Source organism: Macrobrachium rosenbergii, chromosome 20 (genome assembly GCF_040412425.1).
Source record: "Macrobrachium rosenbergii isolate ZJJX-2024 chromosome 20, ASM4041242v1, whole genome shotgun sequence".
NCBI classification, from domain to species: domain Eukaryota; kingdom Metazoa; phylum Arthropoda; class Malacostraca; order Decapoda; family Palaemonidae; genus Macrobrachium; species Macrobrachium rosenbergii.
Genome location: NC_089760.1, coordinates 34130001 through 34142958, shown reverse-complemented (window position 1 = coordinate 34142958; position 12958 = coordinate 34130001). Strand labels below are relative to the sequence as shown.

Below are 12958 nucleotides of genomic sequence, written 5' to 3'. Positions count from 1 at the left end.
TCATAGAAAATTTTCAATGCCAGTATAAAGTTCCTTGGATATTTTATTTATAACATGTTTGTTAATTATTAATCACATTATTTTGGAATCAAGAGAGTGGGCAAAGACATAGTTTAACTTTAACTGGGTACTTTTTTCCCTGGTCTGTCAAAATGGGCATTTTCTGTAGGAATTGGTAATAGTATTTTATGCTTGGAGAAATGTTAGTTTTCTTGTTAGTAAATTGAAATGGCATTTGAAGAGTTTAACTGTGTATGTCTGTATTTTACTGTGTAAGTGAAGGTGTTATTTTGGTGAGTTACGATGTTGAGGTAAGAACTGTTATATGCAACTTTGAGTGCCTGTTATACATTTATGCCGTTTATTTAATTTATAATATTGCTGTTCTTTGAATTCTGCACCAATTTGCATGTGGTTGTGGAATATTGACAAGCTTTTGCAACATATGCTTGGATTTATTTTAATTTTCAAAGTGTTATTTCAATGTTTTGTTTTTGTGACTCGGTTTTGCATGCAAAGTATTTATAAGTGGGTCAGCTAAATTTCTCATTTTACCTATAAAAGTTTATGACTAATCAAAAGCCAGTACTGGTCATGGATCTCTCCCTCCTAGGGAATACAAGCGCAGTCAGAAGGAAGACTTGTCAGCTATGAATGATCTTCTGGACATCAATTTTAATCCTCATGGTGGAGCTAATGGTGGCGGGGCACGTTCTGTAGCCACTCCTCCAGCACCAAATCTTGATCCGTGGGGTATGCCAGCCCCAGCACCATCTGCATCACCTCAACATGTTGCTCAGCCCAAGGTATGTTGTATACGTATGTCAGATAGGATTTGGTAATTATCTAGTTCTTTTCCACGGTTAAACTGGTCGTTATTTTCCTAACATTGTACTTTTGGGTAATGCCTTTGAATTGTGTGGCGGAGTTTGTAGGGTGATAAAGTTGTTGTAAGTGGTTTAGGAACTTGTAACGTAAGGTAAAAGATTCACGTGTATCATTTTCTTTGAGTCTCTCTTTTCTTTCTCATTAATAATTTATTTGTCTATTGCACAGCAGTAGCATAAGTAGCTAAAGTCTAGGGTTTGCACCAAATTGAATAATGTTAACTGGAATGACATTTAAAATTATGAAATACTTAAAATAACTTTTACATATTTCCAAGATCAGTTTCCCTGGTACATTTAAAGCTTGACTAGTGTTTTTTCAAATTCCTATCTGGTTTACACATTTCCCTCCTTCCCTCAGAGTGTTCCTGCCGCAGGACTCACTCCCTCCCCTCCACCTGTACCCCCTCTACCTGTTTCATCAAATTCTTTCTTCACCACTTCTTCTTCTAAGATATCTTTCCGACACTCTAACCCACCCTTTATTACATCTTTCTTGTCCAGTGATTTTGAAAACCACTTGAATTCTGCACCTAATCCCTTTGTAGACTCGTCAACTACAAAGTCCTCTATAGATTTGTCAAGAGTTTCTCAAGGCAATATGTTTTTAAGCACAGATCCTTCAGTCTCCCGACCTTCTTCCTTGTTTTTAGCTCCCCCAACACAACAGAATTTCTCTACATCTTTACCTTCAACTTACTCCCTTTTCCCTCCCTCCACAAGTTTTCGCTCATCGTCACCTTTACCCAATTCCTCGGTATCACCTAATCCTTGTAATTCCACATCTTTTGGCCCCTCCTCTGCTCCCCTTTCCCGTGACTCTTCTCCACTACCCCCTGCTTCGTACAATCCATGGGGGGCTGTGCAAGTCAACATTACAGCAGCCCCGTTAGCCCCCACGTGTAAGGTACAGAATCTAAGCTGTGTACTAAGAGCAGTAAATATGGCCTACTAATTTTGTGTTATTAATGACAAGGTTTTGTTTTCTACTTTTTGTTTGTATATAGCCTAGTGGATTTTTAATTGTCAAAAGCATATAACTGGCTTAAACAAATTCCTTTAATTTTAGGAAGAGATCAGTAAAGAGCCTTGATTAAATATTTATGTATACTTTGATGCTGCTAATACAATTTGAAAGTAAATTTTGCTGTTAGATACTTTTATACCTTTGGATTGAAGCTTTACCTCACTTACCTTTTGTGTTGCTATATGTCTTGTAAAGTCAGTTTTAATGGAAAGGTTATTGTGATATTTGTTAACTGAGGTGCACTGTACCTGTGAGATCTGTCATGGGTTGAATTCTCAGGTTATAGCTCTCTTAGTTCTTTGAAGTCTTTTATTTGAATGACTGTTTTCAAGAGGTTTGTACATAATAGGTAAGTAAAGTGACTTTGCTTATGAAAGATAGTTTAAGTTGACCACTCAGCATTTTTTTTTCTTTTATCAGGAAGCCACATATGAATTTCCTCTAACTAAATAAAACAATTCTCTCGGATTTACCCATTATAATAACCTTAATCATGCTTCCCTAAATTCTTTTTCTTCTTATATGGGAATGGAATCCCCATTGGCACTGGAACTGCCCCAGTTTTACCAATCAGTGTTATTATAAAATTGTATTCCTAGCATTGTTAGTGTTGCCATCTAATGAGGTAGGTTGATGTTATAATAAATCTCTTTGGAGAACTAATTAAGATGTAAAAGAAAACATATTATAGTTGAGTAGCAAGTTTACACAAATTACTATTGCTAATTTAAGTATGAATTCATCAGTCTCCATGTTGTAGTTCTCAAATTGTGATTGTAAGTAATGAAACATGACATATTTGTATCAACTACATAGTAAAAATCAGCTTTTATATATTACTGATATCTAGTCATTGCAGATAGAAATACACTTGTCTAAAATATGAATACTGTAAATTTGAGGAGTAGCTGATATTTTAACATGACTAGTTATGCAACCAAGACCTGATTCAAAATTGATATTTGGCTTGTGTTTTGAGAAATAACAATTTTGATTGGCAGCAACAAAATTTTCAGGGAAACATTCATGTTAGAATTCAAAGATTAACATTTAGCTTGAGTACTAGAAGATTAAACAAAGGAAAATAAATTGTGTTAATGTAAATTGACTCGCATACATTTTCTTCGTCAGGCTCATATGGCCAGTCCTGTAAGAGTAAAAGTTTTTAGCTGAGTGGTCTAGATAAACTATTTTTATGGGTAACTAACATGGCTATGTGGAAGTCTATCACAAGTAAGGCACTACTAAAATACCTGGGACTATGACATTGGCTACTTATATGACAATGTGAAGACCCTAAGATTATCCCAATCCCCACCACACCAGTCACCTGATGAAGAAGTTATTGCACATCCTGATGCCATTCAACCACTCTCACACTAATATCATTGCATCCCCAGAACTCCTCAAACTTGTCCATGGCAACAGTTTTGATTATAAAATTTTTAAAGAGCTGTAATGTGATTAGTAATATCTAAACCTTTTAATTATGAAAGGCAAATCCTTTTGGGCCAGCCCTGTGAGAGCTAAATAAATTAGCTCAGTGGTCTGATTAAACTATTTAAGAATAATATTAGTAATAATGATGGCACCAAGCTTCCCTCAATGTCAAGTCCCTCTTCATAGACGTGTCAATCAATGGAATCACTGATTACATCATCAGAAAGGTGAACGATGATGTTTCTTTTCCTCTTATCAACATCCTGAAGGAGACCCTATTGACTGTAACAAGGAGGCCTCCTTCAGATGCCCAAGGGGCACAGTATGTCAATAAATAGATGGGGTCACCCCTTAGCTGTGTATTTTGCAAACTTTATTGATTGCATTAAAGAAAAAGTCTTCAGGTAAATGGAAAATTCCATGATACTCCGTTGGTATGTTGACGACACTTTTATGAAGATCATGCACAAGAATGTCATCTCATGTCCCAAGGACACCTAGAAGCCTCACAATAGGGATGAGTCATAGTTGCCAGCTTTCATTCCATGATGCCTTTTAAACTCAGGGCACTGCTTCAGTAGTACTAGTGAGTGCCCCACTTGATGCCTGAGTTAACCATCTGTGTGTACATCAGCCATACCCTCTCCCATTGCAGCACTTGGGCTGCAGCTCACAAGGAAATCAAGAAATATGCACAGCAACCTGTGGATAACGATTTTCCTCCTTAAAAAGATGATTAACTGTTGGTATGACAACCATATAAATGAAGAGTCTTTGAGAGAATAACAGTGACCAGATAACCACCTACCATTGCAAGCACATGATGCCTGGCTATGAAGAAGATAAACAAATCTTAAAAGAAATTATTACTGCCAGTGCTCCCTTGGTGGCATTATGATGGATATAAAACCTGTTGTATATTCCTGATCCAAAAAGATGTCACACCCAGTCCAGAGGACTAACTTATATGAACATACTCATCAGAGTGAGGAATGAGGAACTCGCAAAGCATCACAGGAGCCTCATGTGCCACCTTCAGTATGGTTCCATTAAGTGGCATTTTTATATAAAAGAAAAACTTCAATTAATATCAAGTATGAAGAAGTATTTTACCAACATTGAAACACTTACAGGACCATCAGACACGTAATAATCATCGAGACCTTATATTAGTCATCCCTCCCTGCTGACTGACTGGAGAAAGTTGATACAATGTTTTTGTTCCTGTCTGACCATCAATATTTTTTGCTTGGCTTACCTTTCCTGTTAACCCTTATTCACACTTGCTGATTTGCTATCCCAAATTTTCTTTACTCAGATTTTGTGCAAATATTTTTTTATGCATTTTATTCTCTCCATGAAGTGAGATAGTAGTTCAAAAACATTTGGATCTTTACAGTGCATTTAGATACAGAAATTCCTTGAGTGATTAGTAATTTGCTTCTCCAGCTGCATGATTAAAATCTTTTGGAAAGAACAAAAAAGAAATATATATAGACAGATATTTATAGACTGAAATAAACCCCAATTTAGTGCAGTACATACAATCAAGATATATATAAGAAGGGCTCTATGCCTGGAAAACCTGGCTTTCAAGGAACAAGAATATTCATTGGATACAATTTTTTTAAAACAAAAGTTTTTATACCAACCCATTAATCATAAATTGTCCTATGCCATGCAAAACAGATCCTATTTATGACGTGAAGATCAGAAAGAAGAGAGGTACACTGCGCCCAGCCAGCGTTCCACTATCTGCCATAAGCCACATTACTCATACTTATGTAACAACCCCCATCTGGAAGAGTAATGAGAAGAGAGGAGGATACTGAAGAATATGATTTATAGGGGTATATAAAATAAACATGTTTTGCCTTAAAGCATAATTTGTTACACAGAAGCCATTAATCATAATTAGCCTGAATCTCAATCAAGGAGGGAGGACAAAACAGAAAAACCTATGAAGAGAATAGAAGACCCTCATGAAATAAGTCCAGTTCCCATAGAGGGCAAACAGTGGAACCAACAATGACTTCAGAAATCCATGCAGAAGATATCACTGAGGTATGCACACCAACCCCCTGAGGTGCAAAGGAGGGTATTTCAAGAAAAATGCTCCTGCTGTAGAAGTAAAGCAGCAGAGAAAAGGGGGAGCTTAGAGCCATGAGGATGTTGGTCTGGAGTTGTGTGATGGCCTTCAGAGGAATTTTGGAAGACTGAATCCGGCAAGACAGGAGAAAGTATGGGCAAGATACACATGCCAATGACTGTCTTGAAAATCCAGGTAGCTTCCATAAGAATGCAACAGAAGACATATCCTGGGTAGTATATACCAAACACCTGAGGTTTAAAGGTGGGTCTCCAAAAAAACACTCCTCCTGGACAAAAAGAAGAGGAGGGCACCTCTGTGCCCAAGAACACTGATCCTGAGTTAGGCAAGGGGCTCCACATAAATAACCCAGTAACAGGGAGTTGTGGAGGCCAACACAAAAGTTTGAGAGTCCAATTCCAGCAATCAGAGAGAAAGGATGAGCAAAAGTTATAGAGAGCCAGAAAGACACACACACAGGAGAGAGAGAGAGAGAGAGATAGAGATAGAGATAGAGAGAGAGAGAGAGATTATATAAATATGAGAAAGCGAGATTCTTAAATGTGTGAATTTTTTTCAGTGTCAGAAGACTGATTAGAATAGTAGAGTGATTTTGGTGGGATTAAGGAAATGTGTACCATAGTTATGTGAGGACAAAATGGGTAATAGACTTGCAATGTTTATACTTGAGAAGGTGTGCCTTTCATGGTACTTTACTGGTTTCATCCTTATCTCTTTCACCAACTTGGCTTAAGTTAGCTACTGCAATATATTTTTCCTATTTGCTGGTCATTTCTAAGACTACACTAGTTCATTGGCTCTAATTTCAGACTGAAGACTCATTGTGGTGTTTGTGGAAATTCTCGCTAAGCTTTGAAATTTGTTACACACATACATATATATAGTGTATATATATATATATATACACACACACATTAGTAACAGTAACTTCATAACACCTCTATATCTTCTACTTTTGGATACGCCTATCCCTACAAAACCTAAAATCCAAATGAAAAACTTGGACACCTGTGGCAGGATTTAAACCTGCTCCCTATATGTCAGAGTGAGGTCAGCTTTAACATCTTGACCACAAAGTGGTTAATTTTAGCATTATCTAGACATATCAGGGGTAGGTTCTTCATTTGCATCTTAGGCTTTGTAATGAAGTGTGAAGAAATTGAGAAGAGGTCAATTTAGGTATTAAGAAAACACGTACAGGTATTATCTTACTTACGAAGTGGTTAGGTTCCAAAAAACCCATTGTTTGTTAAAAAAAAAAAGTATCTCAAATATAGCCTAGCCTACACTAGGGTATTCAGTACCATTCTATACATATATGGTAGCCTAGCCTACACTTTGAAATATACTTTATATATATATATGGTATAGTAATTATTACTATCAGCCAATTGTGGAGGTTCATGCAGAATAACTATGATAATTGAGTACAAAGAGAAATTGAATAACAAACAAGAATTAGCTGAGCTACTGTACACTATGGTATATCGTATACATATACAGTAGCCTAGCCTACATTATACTGTACTCGATATTCATATAATATCGTATTATATAAACATCAACATAAAGAATATGTATCTTTTCCATGGATCTTTTAAAAATTTATGCTTTACTTCACTGTATCCAATAATATTGTATGTATTTTCATATTGCTTTTTGTATTATAAATTCTGATCATAGCGATCAATGTTTTGGTTTGGAAATCAATGATGCGGTAAGTTTATTTTGCGGTATTTAACTCAGTTCCGAGAGCTTTTCTTGCTTCTAGTTAGTGTAAATGAATTTCCAGATATTTTACTTATATGGGATAAGGTTATTTTTCGTTATACGAAGTGTTTTTAAGTCGAAATATAGCCTAAATACGTCTCGTTGTGAAATTAATTTAGCTATTTTTTCATTAATAGATGACGTTGGCTGTTGGGGGATGTTTGTTTTGTGTAAAAAATTAAGATTCCATTTGCTGTTTTCACTTGATGTCATCATAATACAAGCTTTATGTATTTATCGTTTATTGGCATGAAAACAGCAGTAATATATGTTCTTTCGTGCCCAGTTGCTTTGATTAAAATGCTCCTCTCCAATTTTATTTATGGTCGAGTTTGATCCATGTTTCCAATGCAAGATAATTTATAGTCATTAGCAGCTTGAACATTGATTTCTCAGCTTCAGCTACAACTTGCAGCTGAAATTTAGCAGTATATTTCCTTGCCGATCTTTTCTCCAATGCGAATAAGGGTATAATGTAAAAATATATCAGTCCCATTCTACTTAATGTCATTTGTAACATAACTACGGTAATTGTTTACTACCGTACAATGGTTGAAATACAAGTAAAACAACTGTTGTTATATGATTTGGTTATTAGCAAAATGGCAGTTTCTCGTTCGGTTGTTCATGGCTGTAACCATTTATGCAAGAGTATAACGTTACTAACAATACTTATACCATTCTCTTTTACTTTTTTAACTAAAAGATGGGATAAAGACATGAAGGAAAAGAAGTTGGTCCATTGTAATTTGGTCTCTCACTGTCCCCGTGCGAAATTTAATATTTTCTAGATATTATCATATCGGTAATAAGTGCTAACCCTATTACAAAATCAAATTATCGTAAGACAAATTATCATAACTCAAGCACTATATATATATACAGGTATTCCCCTACTTAAGATGGGGTTAGGTTCCAAAAAACCCATCGTTTGTTGAAAAAATCGTAACTCGAATATGGCCTAGCCTACACTTGGGCAATCAGTACCATATACATATGTGGTATAGTAATTATTAGTGTCAGCTAATTCTGCAGGTTCAATGCAGATTGACATGATAAGTCAGTATAAAGAGAAATTGAATAACAAACAAGGCCTAGCCTGCACTTTCGTATATCATATACGGTAGCCTAGCCTACATTATACTGTATTCTATTTTCACATAACACCGTATTATACAAACATCAAAATAACGAATGTACATCTTTTCCATGGATCTTTTAAAAAGTTATGCTTTACTACACTGTATCCAATCGTAAATATTCTTATATTGCTTTTGCATTATAAATTCCGATCATAGCAATCAAATGTTTTGGTTTGGGAATCGATCACACGGTCTTTATTTCGCCGCATTTAACTCGGTTCAGAGGGCATTTCTTGCTTCTAGTTAGCGTAAATGAATCTCTAGGTACTTTATTTATAAGGGACATATATATTTTTCGTTATACGAAGTGTTTTTAAGTCGAAATATAACTTAAATATGTCTCGTTGTGAAATTAATTTAGCCTTTTTTCGTTAATATATGACGTTGGTGGCTGGCCGTTTGTTTTGTGTAAAAAAAAATCAAGATTCCGTTTGCTATTTTCTGTTGATTTCATCATCATACTACAAGCTTTTCGTATTTATCTTTTATCGGCGTGAAAACAGCAGTAATATGTGTTCTTTCATGCCCAGTAGTTTTGATTGAAATACTTTCCAATTTTATTTGCTGTCGAGTTTCATCCATGTTGCCAATGCACAATAATTTATAGTCATTAGCAGCTTGAACATTCTTTTCTCAGCTTCAACTACAACTTGCAGCTTAAATTTACTGTAGCAGTATATTTCCTTGCCGATCTTTTCTCCAAAGCGGATAAGGGTAGTGTAAAAACATACCAGTACATAACGTCATTTTTAACATAACTACGATAATTGTTTAACCATACGATGGTTGAAATACAAGCAAAACAGGTGTTATCCGATTCGGTTATTAGCAAAACAACAGAGTCTTGTTCGGTTGTTTATGACTGTACGCATTTTTGCAAGAGTATAAGGTTACTAACAATACTTTTATCATTCTCTTACTTTTTTAACTAGAAGATGGAATAAAGAGATGGAGAAAAAGAAGTTGGTCTATTGTAAGTTGGTCTCTCTTGCTGCCTGATTTACGGCAACTGTAGTGTATGCTGTTGCCTGTGCCCGCTCGAAATTTAAAAATATTTTCTAAATACTGTCGTACTGGTATTAATTGCTAACTCCATCGTAAACTCAAATTATCGTCACTCGTGCACTACCTGTATTTACAAACGCACAAAAATTGCAAACGAACACTGACCTATTTTAACTTCCGATACAACGAGAGCAAGTGAGGTCAGCTCATTGAATTAATGTACCTATTCCAGCCTCTCGGGCCAACGTATTGTACACCGTATGCTGCCTGATTGTACGTTGTTGCCTGCGCCAGTTGCCCGCGAAATTTAAAAATACGTATTTTCAAAATATTGTCGTATCGATATTAATTGCTAACCCCATCGTGAAAAGCGAATTATCGTAAATCAAATCATCGAACTAGCACTACCTTATAGCACTACCTATATATATATATATATATATATATATATATATATATATATATATATATATATATATATATATATATATCTACTTAATGTCATTTGTAATATATAACTATATATAATTGTTTATATATATATATACAATGGTTATAAATATATAGGTAAAACAACTGTTGTTATACCGCACAATGGATTTGAAATGTTATATGATTTGGTTATTAGCAAAATGGCAGTTTTCGTTCGGTTGTTCATGGCTGTAACCATTTACGCAAGAGTATAACGTTACTAACAATACTTATATCATTCTCTTTTACTTTTTTAACTAAAAGATGGGATAAAGACATGAAGGAAAAGAAGTTGGTGCATTGTAATTTGGTCTCTCTTGCTGTCCCCATGCAAAATTTAATATTTTCTAAATATTGTCGTATCGGTAATAAGCGCTAACCCCTTTGCAAAATCAAATTATCGTAAGACAAATTATCGTAACTCAAGCACTATATATATATATATATATATATATATATATATATATATATATATATATATATATATATATATATATATATATATATATGTGTGTGTGTGTGTGTGTGTGTATATATATATATATATATATATATATATATATATATATATATATATATATATATATATATATATATATATGATATATATATACCTAGATATATATATATATATATATAGTCAGCCTCCGTCCATTTTAGCATGCAGGCGAGAGCCTGACTGAAGGCACTCATGCCCTGGGTGGCAGGTGGAGGCGAAGGGCCACGCCGTTGCAGCATCGCGAGTTCATGGGCACGCTGCTTGTCCCTTTCTTCCCTTTCCGCTTCCTCTCGTTTCTCCTAAGCCTGTCTCTCTGCTTCTCGTCTCTCCTGAGCCTGTCTCTGCTTCTCGTTCCTGTCTTTCTGCTTCTTCTCGTCTCTCCTGAGCCTGTCTTTCTGCTTCTTCTCGTCTCTTCTGAGCCTGTCTCCCTGCCCCTCGTTCCTGTCTCTCTGCCTCTTCTCGTTTCTCCTGAGCCTGTCTCTCTGCCTCTTCTCGTTTCTCCTGAGCCTGTCTCTCTGCCTGTAATGTGTCCATCCTCTCCTGTACCCAGTCTCTTAGCTCCCTCCCGGAAAGGCCGAGTTCCTTTCCGGAGGACATGAAGAACTTGAAATCCTCGCTCTGCTGAGATCGTGTCGACATTTTGCAGGTGGGAGAGGACGCAAGTAACACAGAATTAATTTCCCAGCGCTGTGGGAATTTGGAATCTTCCCCAAAAAGGGACGTATGAATGATCTCCCGCCCTGGCACAGCGGGCTACAGCGGGGAATTAGGAATGGAAATTCTCCGATCTCCCAAGTTACCGACAAAACGGGTTATTGGGGACGATAATCAGCGAATATTTGGTCTCCCAAGGTACCGACGAACGGGTTTATTTGGGGATTAGATTGGAATATATATGGGTCTCCCGAATTACCGACGAGGCGGGCTTATCTGGGGACTGAATTGATGATGAATTGGTCTCGCCAAATTACCGACGAACGGGTTTATTTGGGGACTAGATTGGAATATATATGGGTCTCCCGAATTACCGACAAGGCGGGCTTATCTGGGGACTGAATTGAAGATGAATTGGTCTCACCAAAGTACTGACGAACGGGTTTATTTGGGGACTAGATTGGAATATATATGGGTCTCCCGAATTACCGACAAGGCGGGCTTATCTGGGGACTGAATTGAAGATGAATTGGTCTCACCAAATTACCGACGAACGGGTTTATTTGGGGACTAGATTGGAATGTATATGGGTCTCCTGAATTACCGACAAGGCGGGCTTATCTGGGGACTGAATTGAAGATGAATTGGTCTCACCAAAGTACCGACGAACAGGCTTATTTGGGGTCAAGATTGGAATATATATGGGTCTCCTGAATTACCGACAAGGCGGGCTTATCTGAGGACTGAATTGAAGATGAATGGGTCTCACCAAAGTACCGACGAACGGGTTTATTTGGGGACTAGATTGGAATATATATGGGTCTCCCGAATTACCGACAAGGTGGGCTTATCTGGGGACTGAATTGAAGATGAATTGGTCTCACCACTTTACCGAGGAACGGGTTTATTTGGGGACTGTAAGGAGCAAATGATTGGTCTCCCAAGAATTCCCGCACAGATGAGGTCTGATTAGCGAGAGCACTAGTTTTTCTCACTTATGGGAGAAGTGTTATTCTCAAGGGCAATTAGGTGGGTGGCAATCCCAAATTCATAACAGATAGGCAACACACACAGCCTTAGTAAAAGCACAAACAAAACACAAAAAAAAGAAACAGAACAATACAGAACATATAATGTCGGACCCCCAATAATGCAAAACAATTTGGTAGAGCGAGCCGAGGGAGAGCGAAGAAAGTCAAACAAACAAATTTTTACACATTCCTAACTGGGCTATGAATGCCGGTCAAGGTCGTTTCTCTTCCCTTCCTGTTTATCTCATAGGCCTGTCTGCGACAAATGAATGAACGAAGTTACTGTTGGTAAACAAACCTGGGACTTCCCCAGACTGAGGGAACGAGACAACGGTTGTTGACCTTTTAAGTCTGCGTTAGTCTAGCATAATATTTCGCCCTATTTCTAAACGAGAGAGAAAGAGAGTAAAATGAGTCAGCGATGCTAGTCTGACTTTCGAACACGTGTTTTCAGTCTGTGTTAGTCTGGCATAATATTTCGCCCTATTTCTAAACAAGAGAGAGAGAGAGAGTAGAATGAGTCAGTGATGCTAGTCTGACTTTCGAACACGTGTTTTCAGTCGATTGCTCGTGCCTATTTAAGGATTCGGTTTCGAAATCACAGGTTTTCAGAGGAGGAATACGCGCACTATTCCTTTAACGGGTTAGCACCTAAATAACCTAATTGAATGGCATGCAAGCCACGTGCAAAGGCTTCCAAAGCTAAGTTTCGGCGATCCTCTCTCTCGTTTTCCTCTGACATGTGCCTTACTATAAAAAAAAAAGCCTAGGTTTAGTCACGTTTGCTAAAGTGTCCTACGCTAAATAAACACAGTTTACTTACGCAGAATTTCCTTGGCCTGTTGTGCTTGCTTTTCAAAGGTTCATAATCTGGATCCAGCTTAGCTGAGCTAATTGCTGATTTCACAAATTGCAACACAAA

At 36.9% G+C, this 12958-nt stretch overlaps 1 protein-coding gene across 23 annotated transcripts in view; it reads left to right on the top strand.

Annotated features, from left to right (window-relative positions):
- LOC136849237 (epsin-1-like) overlaps positions 1–12958 on the top strand; it is a 150992-nt gene that overhangs the window by 87568 nt on the left and 50466 nt on the right. For 9 of the 23 annotated variants that reach the window (XM_067122472.1, XM_067122477.1, XM_067122471.1 and 6 more), the window contains 2 exons: positions 587–806; positions 1249–1794. In XM_067122472.1, the coding sequence (XP_066978573.1) occupies positions 587–806; positions 1249–1794 (766 nt within the window). The remainder of the gene's footprint in view (positions 1–586; positions 807–1248; positions 1795–12958) is intronic. The other 14 variants (XM_067122485.1, XM_067122489.1, XM_067122488.1 and 11 more) reach the window with 3 other exon arrangements.